At 37.5% G+C, this 20527-nt stretch overlaps 2 protein-coding genes across 3 annotated transcripts; one reads left to right on the top strand and one right to left on the bottom strand.

Moving 5' to 3' along the window:
• Positions 1 to 910: 910 nt before the first annotated feature.
• Positions 911 to 3811, top strand: LOC129899160 (superoxide dismutase [Mn], mitochondrial). Its single transcript, XM_055973998.1, has 6 exons — positions 911 to 1285; positions 2031 to 2077; positions 2152 to 2277; positions 2381 to 2437; positions 3103 to 3180; positions 3566 to 3811. Exons 1-6 carry the CDS (start codon positions 1000 to 1002, stop codon positions 3656 to 3658), a joined length of 687 nt encoding a protein of 228 aa, XP_055829973.1. The 5' UTR covers positions 911 to 999; the 3' UTR covers positions 3659 to 3811.
• Positions 3812 to 4091: 280 nt separating this feature from the next.
• On the bottom strand, positions 4092 to 13057 carry LOC129899159 (tRNA (guanine(26)-N(2))-dimethyltransferase). Of its 2 annotated transcripts, XR_008769480.1 has the most exons (7): positions 12426 to 13057; positions 11728 to 11928; positions 11556 to 11652; positions 9922 to 10122; positions 9695 to 9757; positions 4745 to 5030; positions 4093 to 4652 (listed from the first exon to the last, which is right to left on the bottom strand). XR_008769480.1 is itself a non-coding variant. In XM_055973995.1 (6 exons), the coding sequence occupies exons 1-6, from the start codon at positions 13019 to 13021 to the stop codon at positions 4905 to 4907; spliced, it is 1284 nt and encodes a 427-aa protein (XP_055829970.1). In that variant the 5' UTR covers positions 13022 to 13057; the 3' UTR covers positions 4092 to 4904. The 2 variants fall into 2 exon arrangements, 1 of the variants encoding a protein (XP_055829970.1); XM_055973995.1 differs by having other exon boundaries at positions 4092 to 5030.
• Between the last annotated feature and the right edge of the window lie 7470 nt (positions 13058 to 20527).

Below are 20527 nucleotides of genomic sequence, written 5' to 3'. Positions count from 1 at the left end.
TTAATGAATAAAAATAGTTTGTGCATCAAACTTTCTTGGGGGGAGTGAATTAAAAGTGATTTTTGAGAGTGTAAATAAAAAAAAGGACAAAAGATTTGCAAATGAAGTAAAAAATACTATTTCTTTAATTAATGATAATGACACATATTTTAAGAACCCACAAGATTTTTTAATTTACAAAAGACCTCCTTTCTTTGTTTTCTGCCCCTCATCCACCCCTCAGCCCCATCCTCCCCCCAACATCCCCTCCTCCACCTCATCATCACCTCCAAACAACTAACAGATGTTTAAACATTTGTCTAAACAACTAACAAATGTTTTCATATCTCGATCTCCAAAACAATTAGCAAATATTTTCATATTTCTCCAAACAACTAGCTGATATTTAAAATATTCTCATTGTTTTAACTAAAGAATCATAAAAAATACCTAAACAACTTAGGGTTGTTTAAATATCTTTTGGTTGTTTGAACTAAACAACTTTTGGTTGTTTAAATATCTCTTGGTTGCTTGAACAACTCCTGTTTATATAAACAACATATCCTCTCATCTCCTCTCTTCTCTTCTCTTTTCATCATTTTTTTTTATAATTTTCACAATCAAAACGGAGTGAAAGAATTGAGGAAAAGAAAAGAGAAGAGAGGAGAGGAGAACAGAGAAATAGGAAGAAATGCGTTTAGAAAATAGAGAAAATGAATGGAATTTTGAGTTTTGTTAAAAAATTTTAATCTTTTAATTTTTTACCCTAAGTTTACAAATATTTTAAATCAAACTCATCTCTTTATAATTAATCCCTAATTAAATATTTATAACAAAATAAAAATAAAAATACCCTATCATTCGTTCCACTCTCAAATAACCCCTTTTTGCTCATTTTCCCAACTTTCTTGAGGTGTAACTATAAAAGGGCAGCATAGAGTTGGAACCTGGCTGGCAGTATTATTTCCACCACACCGCTCTACTAGAAGCGTTTAGAAATTAAAAAATAAATAATCAGAAATGGCTCTTCGGACCCTTGTGAGCAGACGGAGCTTAGCGGCAGGGCTAGGGTTCCGCCAACAACTCCGTGGCGTTCAAACCTTTTCGCTCCCCGATCTCCCATACGACTATGGCGCACTGGAGCCAGCAATTAGCGGCGATATAATGCAGCTCCACCACCAGAAGCATCATCAGACTTACATCACCAATTACAATAAGGCCCTTGAACAGCTCCATGATGCCATTTCCAAAGGAGATGCTAGTACCGTCGCCAAATTGCACAGTGCCATCAAATTTAACGGAGGAGGTTTCTCTCTTTCTCTCGTTTTCTGTTTACTGAATAATTCATTGACTTGTCGGTTGCTATGGTTTGTTGAATTTTATTGATTGGTTGTGTTTATTGCATTTTTTCGAGATTAATTGGATTTGAATTTAACTGTAATATGAGAGATTGATCTTCCTAGGAAGTGGACTTTTCTTTGATGTTGGATTATTCTCAGAGGAATTAATTAAAGCAATTAGATTAAGAGGAGTTAATTTTGGACCCTCTGAGGTCTGATTGAATGAAATTAGCATGGCCGATGGCTGATATTTTTTCCAAATACCAATTGTAGTTTTGGCAATGACGCCAATTGAATGCGTAAATGGTCTTTTTGCTTTTTTAGAAAATGAGAAATCCGTGGATATCCAGTAATTAGTTACTATATAAATGTCTGAGGGCAACTTAATGGCCACAAGCTAATAAGCTGATTTTCACCCCAGAAGTATGTTGGTTCAGCACTCTCTCTTGCAACTTGTGTTGAGTCTCCCACATCGGCTAGGGAATGGGGGACTATATGACTTGGGCAATTCTCACCTCTTGAACTTGTTTTTGGGTTGAATTAGGTCCAAGGTCCATTTCTTTAACAAGTTGTACTTTGATTTACATCCATGCTCTGAAGTCCATTCATGTGGCCATACAGCCAATTGTCAAATAAATATCTGTGTTGATTTCGTAAGTAATCGTTCTTTTATCCAAGTTGACAATTTTTTTTTTTCTACTTTTTACACAGGTCATATTAATCACTCAATTTTCTGGAATAACCTTGCTCCTGTCCGCGTAAGCGTGCTCCCTCAATTATTTCATTGTTTTGCTTTGAGGGGAAATGACATAACTGGTTAATCATATTGTAGGAAGGTGGCGGTGAGCCTCCAAAGGGTTCTCTTGGCTGGGCTATCGACACTAACTTTGGTTGCTTGGAAGCTTTAGTAAAAAAGATGAATGCAGAAGGTGCTGCTTTACAGGGCTCTGGCTGGGTGGTAGGTCTCACTTCCTTTTCTTGAGACTTTGTTGGTCAGCTTAAGTCCCTGAGAATCAAGCTACCTTTTATTTATGTTTTTGAGCTTGCATTTATGTTTGCAGTGGCTTGGTGTGGACAAAGAGCTTAAGCGCCTGGTGGTTGAAACCACTGCAAATCAGGTGATTGATGCATGTTCTATTTATCCTATATTAATAGATAGATATGTTTTAAAAAAAGGGCAGCCCGGTGCACTAAAGCTCCTGCTATGCGCAGGGTCCGGGGAAGGGCCCGACCACAAGGATCTATTGTACGCAGCCTTACCTTGCATTTCTGCCAGAGGCTGTTTCCTAAATTAATAGATAGCTTAGGTCATCTCCGACAAGTGAAGTTGATTCCTAAACGTTGTTGCCTTAACTCAGAGGTTATTATCCAATAAAGCGCGAAAAGAAAATGTGGAAGACTGCTAATTTCCTGATCATCTAGAAGTCTTAAAGCTGTAGACTAAATAATCTTATTAGCTGCCACAAGAGATGTATTTTTTATGTTAATTGATGTTTTCTTTGCACCAGCTGAGTTTTCCTCCTAGATTAATGAACTTCTTTGACCGGTCCTTAGGATTATTTGCATTTCCCCACCTCCTTGTTCTGTCAGCATTCTGCAGTCTACACCATATGGCCCAGGCTTCAACTGTAGATAGGTCTTTATTTTTGTCTTTTTTGGCAATCCTTTTTTATACAGGGGAGATTGCATAAGAAAACTGGCATATGTTTCTGTAATTGTTACTTGCGAGGCTGCCTTATGAATTATGATAGGGATCATTTTGGGGATTATTTTGTTCTCGCAGGACCCTTTGGTTTCTAAAGGAGCAAATTTGGTACCTCTTCTGGGTATAGACGTTTGGGAACACGCATACTACTTGCAGGTGATTTGATTATTCTGTTTCAATGCTTTTGTACCCAAACATGATGTCTACAATGTTGTGACAGTATTCATGATACTACCAATATTTTTCTTCTGAAGCATGATTGACATTGCTACTTCTTGCAATTGAAGATTTTCTCCTTGCTAGTTGATGGCAGTTAACTATATGCCTTTGACCTTTACATATTGCATACAACTGAAAAAAGGTTCAATAGTAAGGGGGAGTGAGCTTATCTGCATGAATGGATTGAAGAGCTTGTTGTACTATGTAATATTTTATGGACAGATGTTTTTGAAAGCCATTTTTATGAGGTCTGGTCTTTTTATTCAAATTTAAAAAATTATTATTGAATTTAACTGATTTCCCTTGCTTTTTTATGATGCAGTACAAAAATGTAAGACCAGATTATCTGAAGAATATATGGAAAGTTATCAACTGGAAATATGCCAATGATGTTTATGAAAAAGAATACCCCTGAACAGGAATGTTTTGTAAAAGCTTTTGACAAGAAATAATTGCTGAGTGACATAAGCATCCTATTTTACTTATTTTTAGTCGCTGGTTGATGTAACTGATGTATGGATCTCGAATAAAACTACTCTTTTATCTTGTGAGAGCTTAATTTCTTAGATATCCAGGTTCATCCAAATATGGTAACACACTTGTAGAAGTCCTTAGCTGCGTTTACAGAGGATCTGCCATAGCAGTCTCTCCTGTGTCAATATATTCAGTGAATTAATATATTACAATCAACGGAGTCCATATATTCCGCAACCTTTTAGATCCTAAGGTGGTAAAATATTGATTGGAGAAGCTATACTAGATAGCTAACCTAATTGATCCTAACACTGGATATAGTGTTACTGTTCGTCAAATATTTTCTTAGGTTTTTGCAATTTTTTGGCAAGCAGGGAGTTAGCATATGTTTAGTTGAAGAAGGTGAAACTGAACAGTCTACTGTAGTGGCTGGTGATGTCGGACTTCATAAGAGGCTTAAACCTGTTGCAACATTTCCAAATTTGTGACCATGTGACTTTACCAACACAACTTTAAATTATGTTCTCTTTTTTCAGGGAAGAACCCTAAGCCTTCCATTACAAGTGACATTGAATTCCATTCAGTAGAGTGCAAGAGAATAATTAGTTGTTATATGGTAGCAGGATAAGAAACAAGTTATTCAAGTTACCAACACCTTGCATGTTGCATCTGATTCTACATGGATCTACTTTACAAAACTACATAAGCAACAATACATCTTAATCTCAATGTAGCTGCATTGGCTATATGATACGTCCATATTCATTTCGCTTCACTTGTGTCTGTCATTCCAATAATCAATAATTTGTTTTTCCAACAAGAGAACAAAATTTATCCTCAACTGTCAACTAGAAGTGTTGCCGCATATTTCCGTATAATCCCAACATCCAAGCTGGCGTCAAAAGCATGATAAGCTAAGATTAGCGTCGCTCTGCCTAGATAAACCAAAACTGGGATTAAAAGCATGACAAGCTAAGATTAGCGTAGCTCTGCCTAGATAATCCAAAACTGGGATTGGATAAGCAACCTCCATATTTCTGAATTGCTCCGGTGGAAGCAACTGCGTGCAAAACTTGTAATAGCAACTGCTGAATTTTGTGTGGCTCTTCATTTGGAAAACTAATTTTAAAGCCTTTACAACAGTATTGACAATCCCCTTCATCGATGTACTGTAGAACCAACAAAATTTAATGACATGAACTCATTTCAGCAGGCTGTTGGAGTTGCTTCACAATCTTTACACATTCAACCATGGGGCAGTCTGTCTTTATTGCATTTGGGGCAATATGTGATCTGCTAACAGCATAACCTCCCTGTAATAAAGCCCTCCAAAACAATGAAGTTAATCTTATGTCTAACCGTTGTAACAAGTAATAAATCTAGGGGGCAGATGGCAAGGAAATTCTGCTTAAAGTTCACTGATGCCACAGCAGAGTGGAATGCAATTGCTACATCAGCAATGTTTGAGAGTACATAGAATATATACTCAAACTCCCATATATGTACAGATAAGAAAACAAGACTGCAACAACAAAAAACTTAGTATAGTTCCACAAATGAGGTCCGGAGAGGGTGAAGTGTATACAGACCTTACCCCTACCTTTGTGGGGTGGAGAGACTTTTCTGATAGGCCCTCACTCGAGAAAATAATTTTCCAGATACAGGTTTTATAAGGAATTGCAAGAGTAAAGATGAAACTATTAAAGAAAGAAAAGTACTGACGGTAAAAATAGTAAAGATGACAAGTAAAAGAAACAACAGTAGAAAAAATAAGATAAAGGAGGGTTTTATTTACAGATAGACTTGGGAGCAGAATAGGATAGTGGCATAAAATCATCCAAGGGAGAGAATCCATGCAATAACACCATTTACTTGGAGCAAAAAACATCTTTTCTCCCAAAGTCGGAATAAAAGACGTCCTGCACAACCCGTTCAACCCACCTAAATGTTTATATGACAGTTAACTCCTACAGATTTTGTGTTAAGACCATTGCCTACCATGCCTATTTTACTCAAAAAGATAACCTTCTATTATAGTTTTTAAAAACACTAAGTTTAAAATTATAAAAATCAGCCATATGTTATTTAACATAAACTTTTTTCTGTTCACGTTATTTGAAACAGAGTTTGACAATTTTGTATGTAAAAGCGGTTCACAGCATTATATTAAATTTGATTAGCATATTGAGATGCAAGAAATAAACTGTGAATGATAAGTTGATTTGTATATGATGGTTTACCATCTTAAAAAATACAAATAGCATATCAACTTATTTTAGAGGGTGTAATTATGAAGTGAGCAACTAAAATGCCACAAATTATAGTTTGGTTTATTTTAAAGAGGAAATTTTTTAAAAACATATATTTCTTGTACTTCAAATACTTCATTACTAAGCTTTAAATGTCATCTGCATATTAGGAATTCCAAATTCAAAATAGTTTCAATTTAATTCGCTTATTTTATTTATTTGATTTAATTGAAAAGGTTCATAAGTTAATGGAAAAGATCTGTAGATTGTCAAAAGCCGCACAAACACTATATACTCTTGGAGGTACTTACTCACGTAAACATATGTCAATTCAAGCTTGTTATCTACCTACATCATGTTAAGATAATCAAACCCCAATCAATGCGTAGGAGATGAGATTTCGGGTGTGTTTGGTATGGAGGAAACATCTTCTAGAAAATGTCTTCCAATTTTTCCATGTTTGGTTGGGCAAAATGTTTTGGATAATATTTTCTCTAGAAAAACAAGTACATTAACAAATGAGGAAAATGAATGGGAAAACAAGTTTCATAAGTAACATTCCAAGTCCATTGTCTCATCCCCACCCCCACCCTCTGATCATCCCACCTCCCACAACCCTCGAGCCCCTACTCCTCACCCATAATGTTTTGCTGGATTACATATAAATGCTCTTGGGACAAAAAAAAATTCTTAGTTATCAACCACTAGAAAATAAGTAAGAAACTTCCTTGTTTTTCAGGAAAACATTTTATTTTATAGTTAGTACTGTTGCATTTCTCAGCATCACGAAAAAAAGTTACAAAGTAGTAAGATCTAGCTTTACAGTGCTCCTAGGAAATTAACCAACTCTTCTATTTTCTCTATACAATTTTCTTTACACCAAAAAAATAAAGTCATTAGGCAATTCTTTTTGACGTCATGGATTTAATTAATCTTATCTTCAAAACATCTTCCATTCCTCTCTTTCCATATTGACCACCAAATGCATGAAGGTATAATCCTCCATCATTTTTTCTCTTTCTTGCTTCCCCCTCTTTCCAACAACTCATCAGGTCAGTTGTATGCTCAGGCATTGTACATACAGTTTTTGTAAGATTGAAAAATAAATTCCACAATTGGGCAGTGAACTTGCAATGCAAAGACTGAAAAACAAATTCCACAATTGGGCAGTGAACTTGCAATACCAAAAAAAGATGGTTATTTGTCTCCCAGTTTCATTGCACAAAAAAACATCTTGTCACCACTACTCTCCCCTTCGTTTGTAGAATTTTGTGAGTAAGACATGCCCTCTTTACTACTAGCCAGGTGAAACATTTCACCTTGGTAGGTGCAATGCTTCTCCATATATCCTTCCATATCCTCGGACCTTCCTCTTGCACCACACTACTTTCCCTCTTGTATAATATGTTTGCTGAATATCTTTCATCCACTAAATGTTCTATCTTAGGAGATCAGATCACATTGTGATACCAGAGAAGGTATCCACTTCGTTAAGAACATTAGCAGCCCTCTCCACTTCCCTGTTATTGAGGTGTCTTCTAAAGTTGAGATTCCATCCATGATTGGACCAACATTCAGAGATTGTTACTTCAGGATTGCTCCATAGCACCATAAGGTTAGGATAATCACCTATAGAGGTGTATGGCATATCCAAATATCCTTCCAGAACTCGGTTTTTAAGCCATCCCCCACTTTGATTCTGGAATTTTCCTGCAGTTTAGAAACTTCCGTAAGGCTCTGATTGCCCTCCACACACCCATCCCATAAGTACAGTTTACCTCCATGGGGCACCATAAACTCATTTGACAAAACTTATGGATGATTTCTTCCTTCCAGAGAGATGTTTCACCTTCACTAAATCTCCATAATCATTTCATCACAAGGTAGCTATTTTGGATCTTCAAATTTCTGATTCCCAAACCTCCGACTTTTGCTTAACTGAGCTACTTCCCATTTCACCATATTGTATCCCCCGTTCCCCTTCCTTGTTGCCTTTCCACAAAAAACAAATCTCCTCAATCTATTCAATTTTTCCACCACACTAGCAGGAATGGCAAACAGAGACATCACATAGTGGGGTAAGGAGTCCAACACTGAGTTTATTGGTGTTACCCGTCTCCCAAAGATAAGTATTGTGCAAACCTCTTCTGTGTTTTTTCTACAATGCTATCCCAAATCTCCATATTCTTAAACTTCCAGCCTAGAGGCATGCTTAAGTATACAGTGGGCAAGATATCAACTCCACATCCAAGTACACTAGTCATCAGGCTAATGGGTCTAAAATCCCTCAACTCCACTGCTTCTGCTTTTTTTGGAATAAGGGCTACATAAGTAGCATTTAAGTTTTTCAAAGACTTGATGATCATGAAAATACTGCATTGTTCCCATAACGTCTCCCTGAACTGTCTCCCAGAAAGTCTAGAAGAAATTCATAGTGAAACCATCTGGGTCAGGTGCCTTGTCAATTGCACAAGACTTAATGCTCTCCCTAACTTCCTACTCCTCAAAAATTTCTCTGTAGCCACACCTAATCTTCATTTGAGATAATTGCTGCTCCTTGGAGATTAAATTCAGGTCGTCAAGCGTCAGTTTCTCTGTATAGCTTCTGGTAATAGCTTTGAGTGGCACCCTTGATGCTTCTGGTTCTGAAATAACTTGTCCATCCACCTCTAATGAATCTAATTTAGTTGTACCTCTTGTGAGAATTTGAGATCCTATGAAAGAACTTGGTGTTCTTGTCTCCATTTTTCAACGACAGGACCCTTGATCTCTGTCTCCATGCTATTTCTTCCCCTTCTTTGCCAACTCCTCAATGATGAGCGGAATGATATTTTCGACAAACAATTAAAGAAAATGCTTACTTATGAAAGTATTTAATACCAAGTTTATAGTTGCATGGAACTTAGGTGGTGTTTGGGTTCGGAAACAAGCAACTTTGTTGTTAAGCTTCAAGAGAATCGATTTTGGATTTTGTTATTCAAAAAAAAAAACTAAAAGTGCTGAATCATTTGAAGGGGCTTTCATCTGCGTCAAAGTTAATAAAACAAAATTTACTACTCATGTCATTTGTTTGTCTGATTCTCAGTTGGAAAGAAGTTTAAGAAAGTAAAGAAGACTTTTGAATCTTGTGGTCCTAAACTAAAGATAAGTAGAATGTACCGAAATATCCTCTAATCTTGGAGTCTTAAACATGCCCACGTGGAAAGTTAAAACCTAAGAGTTGCCGAAAAAAGAAAGAGGTATTCTTATTGAAACAGACTAAAAAGGAAAGTTAGACAAACAAATTGAAACGGAAGGAGTAACTATTTTCATTTTCTACTCAAGGTATTTAGGAAGTAGATTGTGTTTCTGTTAGGGGCGATCTGCTAAGCATGGCCACTATATTGTTCAATTTGTTTTATACTGGAAAAGTGTTCTGGTCTATAAATCAAACCTAAGGGGTCTTTTAGCTGAGGAAGGCCACAGCGCCACTGGTCAAATATTTCAATACCTACATAAACGACTCTTTCACATTTTCTTTTACATTTTGTAATGGCTAACACCTATTACAGTTTACAAGGTCAAGCGTGTCAGACTATCTTTCAACAAACATTAAATATTGTAAAAAAGGAGCTAACTGTTATGGAATAAATGAAACTGTTATATTTAGGCTCAATATTGAAAAGTAAATTTTGATCAAAGAGAGAACACTAAACCCTCTCCACATAATACCTACACTGATGACATACCTCGTGCAGGCTGTTCATTATCACACTTAGGGGAGGCAAATTAAGTTTAGCCCGGCTTGCTATCTGCAAGTGATAAAACAAATAAATTGAAGTTCAGAATATGGTAAAAACAATCAATAGTTAAAAGTGATGCAAAAAATGGCAATTGCGTAATGATCCCCAAACATTTAAGTAAATTATTCTAATCAATAAGATATAATAGTAAAGAAAAATTGTTTAGCAAAAACCTCATCTGTATTGAGGTATCCAACTGGCAGTTTGGGGTCACTCTCGTCAATCATCTGTTTCAATAGCTTTTCTAGGTTTTTTCCCTCTCCATCACCAAACCATCCCCACTGATCAGCCAAACTCATCATTTCTGTTAAATGGGGAGCATTGTGAAGAGGCCCAGTCCAGAGGGGTCCTGAAACTACAAGTGAACGCGAAACCTGAAAAGAAGTACAACGCTTAGGCGTGAGCCTGATGATAATTTCATTTGATTATATGCAGATACAACTCCACTCATTCATAGGGTTACTATCAGGGGCGGATCCAAGGATTTATATCTGGTTGGTTCCAACCTTTAGGTTCTTACCATTGAACCACTCATTTTAGTAATTTTTCACAACATATTTGTACTCCATATTGAAAAAGGTTGGGATCAGTTAAACCTACTGACTATATGCATCATCCTCTGTTGCTACTAGTTTTACAACTTGTTTGGATGTTGGTTTTCTGTGGTATGGTATGGTTAGTAAGAGAACAGTGTTTGTTTTGATTGTTTCTTTAATTACATGATATGGTATGGTTTGATTTCATGGTTTTGTAACCATGAAAATCCTCACTTTTTAAAACCACCAATTTGGTGGTATCCCATTGTTTCCTTATTTTTTTTTCAATTATACTCTTACTTAATTTTAAATAATTTTCATTTCTCTTATTCTTTATTAAACGTTAACCTAATATATTTACTTCTTTCACCGTCGTATTACTCATTCTCCTCCGCAACAATTTTTGAAGCTTCTAGGGATTTCAAATTGAAATTCTCTCTTCAATTGTGCTCGTTATCTCTTCAATTGAAGCTTCAATGAATTTCAAATTGAAATTTTCTCTTCAATTATTATTAATATCTATAATAATTAAGGGCATTTTTGTAAATTTATCAATTATGATACAGTGCCATATAGTCAAACCTAACAACAAAATTATCATTAAACAATAGCAAATCATACAGTCTATCCAAACATAGTATTGTACTGTACAGTACAGTATCATACCATACCGTACATTTTGAAACAATGAGAAACCACCATCTGAACAGAGTGTTAGTAGTGGGCTAGTGGCATTTGGTTTAATTTTAAGAAGAATACAATAACAAAAGGTAAATAAGAATTTTGATGTGTCAGCCGTGGAGATTTAAGGAATAAACCAGACAAAAAAAGAGAAAGAAGTAGTTAACTAAAAAGCAAGAGGGACAACAGCCATGATCATTCCCATGCAGAAAAAACAAGTAGGACATGGGATTTCAACTCTTGATCTCACTTGTAGAGGTGCACCGAATAACCATTGTACCATAGGACTTTTTGAGGTTCTGTGCACATATATATTCTTAAGTCATTTTGAGGAGATATAGCACAGCGTGGGTGCACGTGAACCCACACCCCTCCACATGGGTACACCCCAGGCTACTCTACATTTACTAACATGATTGGAGTAAAATCTTTTGCAGGATTTTATGACAATTAGAACAGGGGGTTAGGAATGGAAGTTAGTGGCATTGCACATGTCAATGTCAAATAAATTGATAATGGATAAGTACAGGCTAAATAGTTCCTGATTCAAAAATACCACAATTGATATCCTATGAGGTACGAAAGCATACATTTGTACTACAAGGGCAGCTGATCTCACCAAGTTCATTCCACGAAAATGCTTGAGTGTTCCCACATCGGTTGCAATAGCTGATAAAACTATAATACCTGTCACGAGAAGCAATGGCATCATCACCAAGTACTAATGAAATAAGTCTGAAAAAGTTCACAACCAAGATTAACCTGCTAGAGGGAGACTTTCCACGCTTGACTTGTAGCAACACTCTAAACACGGGCCCATGATATGAGTAGTATGAGAAAAGTGGAACAACATGATAACCAAGCACTGAAGCCTCTCTAACAGCTCCACCTATAAGCATCCGGAGACCTATCTCATTTGAGTATGGCAAAGGCCGAACATATGCTCCATAGGCAGCTAACGACCTACAAAGAAAGAATGAGTTTTATGATCATCCCAACATAAAGACAGGAGTCAGTAAATTTAAACAACTACTTAGAAAATAGCTATTGCACTATAGTCTACAGGTAAATACATACTCAGCCTAACAGTTTTTTCCTTTGTTTTTAAAAAATTGTCAAGTATGAGACTAGCTGATTTTATCAAACACCAAAGATATATTTATCAATGAAAATATCTTCCGCAAAAGCCTTCTGTCACATCAGCGTCTAATTGTGTATAGTTTTTAATTCGTTTTCTGAGCATTTACTTTGTAGTTCTATCTAAGGCGCCATCTGAGTAATCAAAGCTGGTGTTATGAAGATTTACTAATCAATCATGGGCGCGAACTTTTCTCCTTCTAAACCTCCATTAAACATTTGACATGTAATTTGCAAGAAGGGACATTTGTCGGAGTTTCAAGAGGGGAAGGTCAAATTAAAAAAAAATAACAAAGGAAAAATAAGTTAAAGCAGAACTCAACCGTTGAGGCCTATGACCACCAGAAGAAAGCCCATCGGTGGAGGTAATGTATAGCAAGCCACCCAATTTCACAGCATCCAAAGCAACTCGCAAGTAACTCGAACCGCTACCGAAAGAATCCACATCAATAAGGTCAAAGTAATCCTTTCGCAAGTAACACTCAGCCAGTAACCTAGTGGCAGGCAAATGATTAACCTCCCATCTTTTTCCTTCTCCAGAACCACTTGAGACCCGAGAAAGATTTCCCAAAATAATCTCCCTGTTATTTTCATTTGCATCATTCGCCACGACGAAATCGGCGTCCGCCTCTGCTAAGTACCGAAGAGAACGAATTCCACAGCCGCACATGGCGTCGAGAACTCGTAGGCTTCCTGTGGTATTCCGGTAGAGGGCGGCGGAGAGAACACCGAGATCGCGGGCAGTGGCGCTTTCGCTGCGGAAGAAGGTATCGCCGACATCGAATTGGTGGGTCCTTTCAGTTTGGTAGTGCGATTTACAGGGCATTGGAATGTTCCGTTGGAATTTGAAGGGTTTGATGTGTGGGTTATCAGAGATGAATGTAGAAATGGATAGCGGTTTCAGAGAAAGAGAAGACATGACGGGAAGTGGTTACGTGGACTACTGCTTTTGGGTTCTTATGTTGCTGGTTTTTTATTTTTTTTTTTAAAAAATAATATCTAAATATGTTGTTAGACTTGATTTCCGTCGGCATTTATGTATTTTAATTTTGCATATGTATAAATAAATATTTTATTTTGTATAAAATTAAACAGGTTAATATATGCGTCCTAAATGTAATAAGATACGTATGACACAAATTTTCATGTAAGAACGTCATGTAGGACCCATGTGTATTTATTCAATTTTATGCAAGTTAAAGTGTCTAATTATGCACACCTAAAGTTAAAAAATGTAAATGTCAGTTGACACCAAGTTAAAAAGCATATTTATGTATTATGTTTTTTTTTGTGCAAGGGATCTTATGCTTATTATTACTCAAACTATATAATTAGGGCTTGGGGGTCATTTCATAACTGGTCAGAGTAATTGAGGTATTAGTAATGTATGAATTAATTATGAGTGAACTTATGTATCATTTTATGCAGAAATTAAAAACTCATGTATTAGTCATTTCATTTTTTATCTTATATAAAATAATACATAAATTCTCTCATACCCTATACATGTAATGGTTATGCAAGTTTCTACATTGTCAATCAAGCGTTCTACTAGTTCATTTCTCGTTTCAATTTCTTTTTTATGAATCGTTAATCTTTTCAACTAACATAATTACAAATTAAAATGATTAAATACTACACCAGAAATCGCAAATGGTTTTTACATTTCACAACATCTGAAATTTTATCAAAATCTGATATAGCCAAAAAAAATTTTATCAAGTCTCATCTGAAGCAAACGCTATCTAAATACATCAATTCGGTAATTGCTATAACGATGGGATAGATCGTTATAAATTAAATATGCTATTGATGGCTTGAGACTAAAATGACATTGTGGAGGCTATAGGTAGTGTTCCGACGGAAATATAGCACACAACAACAAAAATAATCATTTTCTCCAACTAAGTTATGATAAGTTCAGGCAAAACAATCATAAATTTTATGCATAGATATTATAAGATTTTTCATTAAAATTATTGTTTTTCTCATCATTTTTTCGATTAGTCCTTTGGTATGTTAAAGCAAAAAATCATGAATATCATGAAGAAAAACTATCAATTTTTCGATGGAAGTCATATCTTCTCCATTCCTTATATTTGTTTTCCTAGAGTTACGCTTTCAAAATTTTAAGAAAAAACAAATTGAATATGCTTTTATGTGAATAAAGTGAAAAAATCATTGATGATGATAGCGAATTGCTGAAGAAGTAACCCAGAGTAAAGAAACAGAGAAAGATTTAAAGAATGTGGGCCATAAATAAAAAGATATATAACAAAAATTAACATAATTAATGTATCAGAAATTATTTATATCAAGAAAAAGAAAAAAATATTTAATTATATAATGAATACTTAAGTATATAATGACTATTAAAATAGTATCTTGTATATTAATTATGTCATTGCATTTTTTTTTTAGAAAGATGAAGGCACTTTCTCAGTCGTGTTATCTTTTAAGGATATTAATATCACTTTTAACAAAGCTAGACCTGTAATAAACCTTCACAATAGTTCAAGTGTGTATTTGAATTTTCAAAACAAGTTGAGCATCAAGGCCCGCTCATTAACTTCATCTTGTCATTTGGATGAGCTTTATAGGTCAGTTTTTGCCTCCATAATTGCTCTAATCTTCTTTCGAAAAATATTAGATTTCCCAATTTCATAACTTAAATTCATAGCTATGTGGTTATTGTTCTACCTAACTCTCTCTTCCATGATCACTCAAAGCTCATTATCATGTCCCTGGACATACAAAGTTATGTAAAATTTTATCTATTTAGTGAAGATTTGGTGTATGCAAATGCAAACACTTGTCATCATTCAGATGCTATTATAACAAGTTTCAAACATGTCATCATTTAGATGTTATTATGTGTATGCTTGAGGTTTCTAAAAGTTTCATAACTGAAAATACTATTTTCTAGCTATTAAAAATAATTGATTTTTCAATTTGTTTAATCATTACTTACATGATAGGTATGCAACTAACTTTTTGATTTCTTTGTGAGATGCGACAGTTAATTATTGACTTGAGTGATACCTCCAGCCCTTTTTCATGAAGTACTTAAATTGAAATTGCGCAATACTTTCATCAATTACACTGTTAAAACTTACATCTATTATTTTTTCTTTTTTTTAATGACAGATGGGTTGCTTTGTTTGTGGAAGCTGCATATTAGACAAACAAATTAAAATGAAGCGGGTATATGACATTATTATATTTCTTTTTAGACAAATCAGGGGCTGTTGGTCTCAGCAAGATGGAATTTGGTTGAGAGTTTTGTGCTAAAATCATGAGTGTTATGATCGATGGAAATTTCATCGTTCGAGCATCAGCTTCTATCGAATGAGGGGAGCCAGGCCTCGAGACTACTACTGAGACCCCAACTCAGGGTAGATGTAGAGGCAGAGCTAGAGGCCGAGGTAGGGGCCGGGGATGGGGCCGAGAAGAAGCACTAGTCAACAATCATGAGAGGGGCATTTCCCCTAAGCCGGCGACAGAGGCCAGAGGAGAGCAGGTTTCTCCTGAGTATGTGGCAATACTATTACGACAGGACACTCTACTAAGGGTTTTAGGCGTGCTCGAGACTATGGCCCAGACTGGCAGTGCAATGGGCACACCCAGTACATCACAAACCCGAGTGAGGGTCCAGGTACTAGGCCAGTAGAAGGCTCTTGAGGTTCAGGGACAGGTGAGACAGCCACTAGTAGTCCCTATAGATGAGGTTCCTCCAGCACTAGTAGTTAAGGTTTAGGATGCACCAGTAGTTGCATTGACTGAGGATGAGCAGCGTCGTTATGAAAAGTTTAAGAAGATGAACCCACCTCAGTTCTAGGGTTGGAAGACCGAGGATGCATATGAGTTCTTGACCACTTGTAGGGAGTTGCTTGAGACAGTTGGATTGTCTAAGTCCTATGGTGTTTGATATGTTATTCTTCAGCTTTATGGGCTGGCTAGAGAATGGTAGAGGACATATTCTGGATCTTTACCAGTTGGATCTCCCTCAGTGACTTGAGAGGAGTTCACTAGTGCTTTTTATGATCGTTTCATCCCCTTAATTGTGAGAGAGGAGAGTTTCCTTAGGTTTAAGAGCCTAAGGCAGGATGAGATGTCCGTTTCTTAGTATGAGGTTTGCTTTTGTCAGCTAGCCAGACATGCCACCGCTATCATCCCCAATGAGACTGAGAGGGTTCGCCGCTTTGTGAGGGGTTTGACTTATTCTATCAGACAATCAGTATTTTGGGTATCTAGAGACGGAGCCTCCTTTCAATCGGTGGTTAGTTCCGCCAAGAAGGAAGATTTGATGGAGAAAGAGGAGTTTGGGGACCCCAAGAGAGCTCGTGCTTCTGGTTTGTTTTCGAGTACCTCATCTAGAGGTAGAGGTTCTTTAAGAAAAGATGGATCATTTTAGTGTAGAGGGCCGGTTCATGTCTCTATGCCTGCATCTAAAGAGGGATAGGATTATTGGGGTTCGTATAATTCAGATTAGAATTCATCCAGGTCACAACAGAGGCCTATGGGTTGGGGTGGTTACAGTATCCCTCCTATTTCTTCGTGTCAGCCATCTGTTTCGAGATTGTGTTTTGGGTGTGTATCCCCAGACCATAGGGTTCGACAGTTCCCCATGCAGACTCATTCTGGTCCACATCGCACTTACACAGCAGCACTAGTCAAGGGTCCAATGCCACCAATCAGAGGTTTAGCCCCACCGACCCGGGGTCGTGGTAAGGGTCAGTTCGATAAAGGTGGTCGTACCGGAGGTAGGGGAGCGGGTGATGACCTAGCACATTAGGGTGGTAAATAATTTTTCCAGACAGGTGGCGAACTGGGAGCTCATTATTATGCCTTTCCAGATAGATCGAGGCTGAGGCCTCCGATGCAGTCATCACAGGTATTACTCTAGTTTGTCATCTCTTTGCGTCTGTGCTATTTGATCCTTGCTCTACTTATTCGTATGTGTCAGCATATTTCTCTTCTAGGTTTGACTTGTTATATGATAGTATGCCCGTGCCCGTGCATGTTTCTACCCCGATAAGAGAGCCCTTAGTAGTGGATCGGGTATACCAATCTAGTCTTATGTCCTTGGCGGGTTATGAGACATTGATGGACATAATTATCCTTGATATGGTAGACTTCGACATCATTTTGGATATGGATTGGCTATCTCCGTACCGTGCTATTCTTGATTTTTATACCAAGAAGGTTACCATATCTATGGTTGGTAGGCTGCAGATAGAGTAGAAGGGTTCGAGTGGTTCCTATCCTTGTTGGGTTATTTCTTTTATTTAGGCCCAGCGATTGATCGATAGGGGTTGTTTGGTGTATTTGGCATTTATTCATGATACTAGGGTTGAGCCGCCTTCTTTGGAGTCTATTCTTGTGGTTCGAGAGTTTATAAATATATTTCCTATCGATCTTTCAAGGGTTCCCCCTGACAGGGATATTGACTTTGTTATTAACCTCGAGTTGGGCACTAATCCCATTTCTATTTCTCCTTATTGTATGGCTCCAATTGAGTTGAATGAGTTAAAGGAGTAGCTTAAGGATTTGTTGAGTATGGGGTTTATTCGTCCTAGTGTTTCGCCTTGGGATGCTTCAGTGTTATTTGTGAAGAAGAAGGACAGGTCCATAAGGATGTGCATCGACTATAGATAGTTAAACAAGGTGACTGTCAAGATAAATTACCCTCTTCCCTGTATTGATGATCTGTTTGATCAGCTCCAAGGAAAGGCCTTATTCTATAAGATTGATTTGAGATATGGGTATCATCAGTTGAGGATTCAACCTTCAGATATTCCTAAGATGGCCTTCCAGACTAGATATAGCCACTGTGAGTTTCTTGTTATGTCTTTCGGGCTAAATAATGCCCCAACAACATTTATGAAGTTGATGAATGAGGTATTTCATCCATATCTAGATTCATTTGATTTTCTTCATTAATGATATCTTGGTTTACTCCAAGACTGAGGCAGATTATGTGCAATGCTTGAGGATTGTGCTCCAGAGGCTTAGGGAGGAGAAATTTTATACCAAGTTCTCCAAGTGTGAGTTTTGGTTGAGTTTGGTGGTGTGCTTAGGGCATATGGTATCCAAGGAGGGCATTAGAGTTGATCTGGCTAAGATTGAGGTAGTCCGAGGATGGACTAGGCCCACCTCAGCTACGGAGATTCATAGTTTTATGGGTTTGGTAGGGTATTATCATCGTTTTGTTTAGGGCTTCTCTACGATAGCAACTCCATTGACAAGGATCACTCAGAAGAATATGGTATTTCATATGTTAGATGAGTGTTAGGAGAGCTTCCAAAAGCTGAAGGTATTATTGACTACTGTTCCTATGTTGACCTTGCTTGAGGAGAGTGTTGACTTCACCATGTATTGTGATGTATCGAGAGTGGGCTTAGGTCGAGTGTTGATGTAAAAGGGGTAGGTGATTGCCTATGCTTCTAGGCAATTGAAGGCTCATGAAAATAACTATCCCACCAATGATTTAGAGTTGGCGGCGGTAATCTTTATTTTAAAGTTATGGCAGCATTATTTATATAGAGTTCATTGTGAGATATTCATTGATCATCGGAGTCTGCACTACATCTTCAGCCAGCAAGACTTGAATTTGAGGCAGAGGAGGTGGGTTGAGCTTCTGAAGGATTATGATTTGACTATCCTAGATCATCCCAAAAGGCCAACGTAGTGGCCGATGCATTGAGTAGGAAGACTTCTATTATGGGAAGTCTTGAAACTAATCGAGCTGAGGAGTGGCCCTTGGCTAGAGATGTTCAAATATTGGCCAATGGGTTGGTGATATTCCAGCTTTCTTATGAGGGACGAGTACTTGCTTTTATAGAGGCACACTCTTCTTTTATGGATCAAATCCGACAAAGGCAGTTTGAGGATGATAAGTTATGCCTCATTCAAGATAAAGTGACGAGAGGTGAAGCTAAAGAAGCAGTGATTGATTTTGAGGGTGTTTTGAGGATTGGGATTCACATTTGTGTTCCTAAGGTGGGTGAGTTGGTCAGATTGATACTTATGGAGGCCCATTGCACTCGATATTCTATTCATCCGGAGATAACAAAGATGTACCATGACTTGAGTCAACACTATTGATGGTGTAGTATGAAGAAGGACATCTCCGAGTTTGTGTCTAAGTGTTTGACGTGCCAACAGGTTATGTGTGAGCATCAGAGGCTTGAGGGTAAGTTTCAAAGGATTCTCATTCCCACTTAGAAGTGGGAGAGGATCACGATGGATTTCATAGTGGGTTTGCCCACTACCATGGGAGGATTCAATTCTATTTGGGTTGTGCATGACCGGTTGACTAAATTGGCTTATTTTATTCTAGTTAGGGTTAATTTCATGGCAGATAGGTTGGTTCAGCTCTATATTAGTCAGATTGTTAGGCTTCATGGATTCCCGTTTCCATCATATTGGATCGGGGCTCATTGTTCACATCTCACTTCTAGGAGGCCGTACAGCGTGGATTGGGTACCCAATTGGATTTGAGTACCGTATTCCACCTTCAAATGGATGGACAGTCTGAGAGGACTATTCAGGTACTTGAGAATATGCTACAGGCATGTGTGATTGATTTTGGTGCTTGATGGGATCAACACTTTCCCCTAACGGAGTTCGCTTACAACAACATTTACTATTCCAATATCCAGATGGCTCCTTTTGAGGCCTTATATGGCCGGAGATATAGATCGACCATTGGATGGTTTGATTCTATACTGGTGGATAGCCTACACACCAATTTGCTTTGAGATGCCATGGAGCGGGTTCGGCTGATTCAGTGTAGGTTGTCGACAATTTAGAGTCGCCAGAAGAGATATGCTATAGGCATGTTCGACCTTTAGTATTCATGGTCGGTGATCATGTATGGTTAAGGGTCTCACCCTTGAAGGGTGTCATAAGGTTCGGGAAGAAGGGCAAGCTCAACCCTATGTTTATTGGCCCTTTTGAGATCTTAGATCGAGTGGGAGAGGTGGCCTACAGACTTGCCTTACCACCTAGTCTATCCTCTGTACATCTAGTATTTCATGTCTCGATGCTTGTAATTTCTCATGATTCGGTTGAGTTGAGCCTAGATTTGACATATGAGGAGGAGCCTATGGCTATTTTGGACAAGCAAGTCAGAAAATTGAGGACTAAGGAGATAGCTTCGATGAAGGTTCAGTGGTGGCATCGGTCTGTAGGGGAGGCTACTTGGGAGTTAGAGTCGGACATGCGGGCTCGTTACCCTCATTTTTTCGAGACTCCAGGTATATCCCTTGCTTTATGTTCGAGGACGAACATGGTTTTTAGTAGTGGATGATGTAATGACCCTAAAAGTCATTTTAGACATTTTTGATGAAATTACCATGTTACCCCTCTTATTAATTTCTCTAAGTCACTTTTGGTTGGTTCTGAAAGTTAGTTTTTATAA

Source organism: Solanum dulcamara, chromosome 8 (genome assembly GCF_947179165.1).
Source record: "Solanum dulcamara chromosome 8, daSolDulc1.2, whole genome shotgun sequence".
NCBI classification, from domain to species: domain Eukaryota; kingdom Viridiplantae; phylum Streptophyta; class Magnoliopsida; order Solanales; family Solanaceae; genus Solanum; species Solanum dulcamara.
This window is presented reverse-complemented; position numbering and strand designations above follow the sequence as displayed.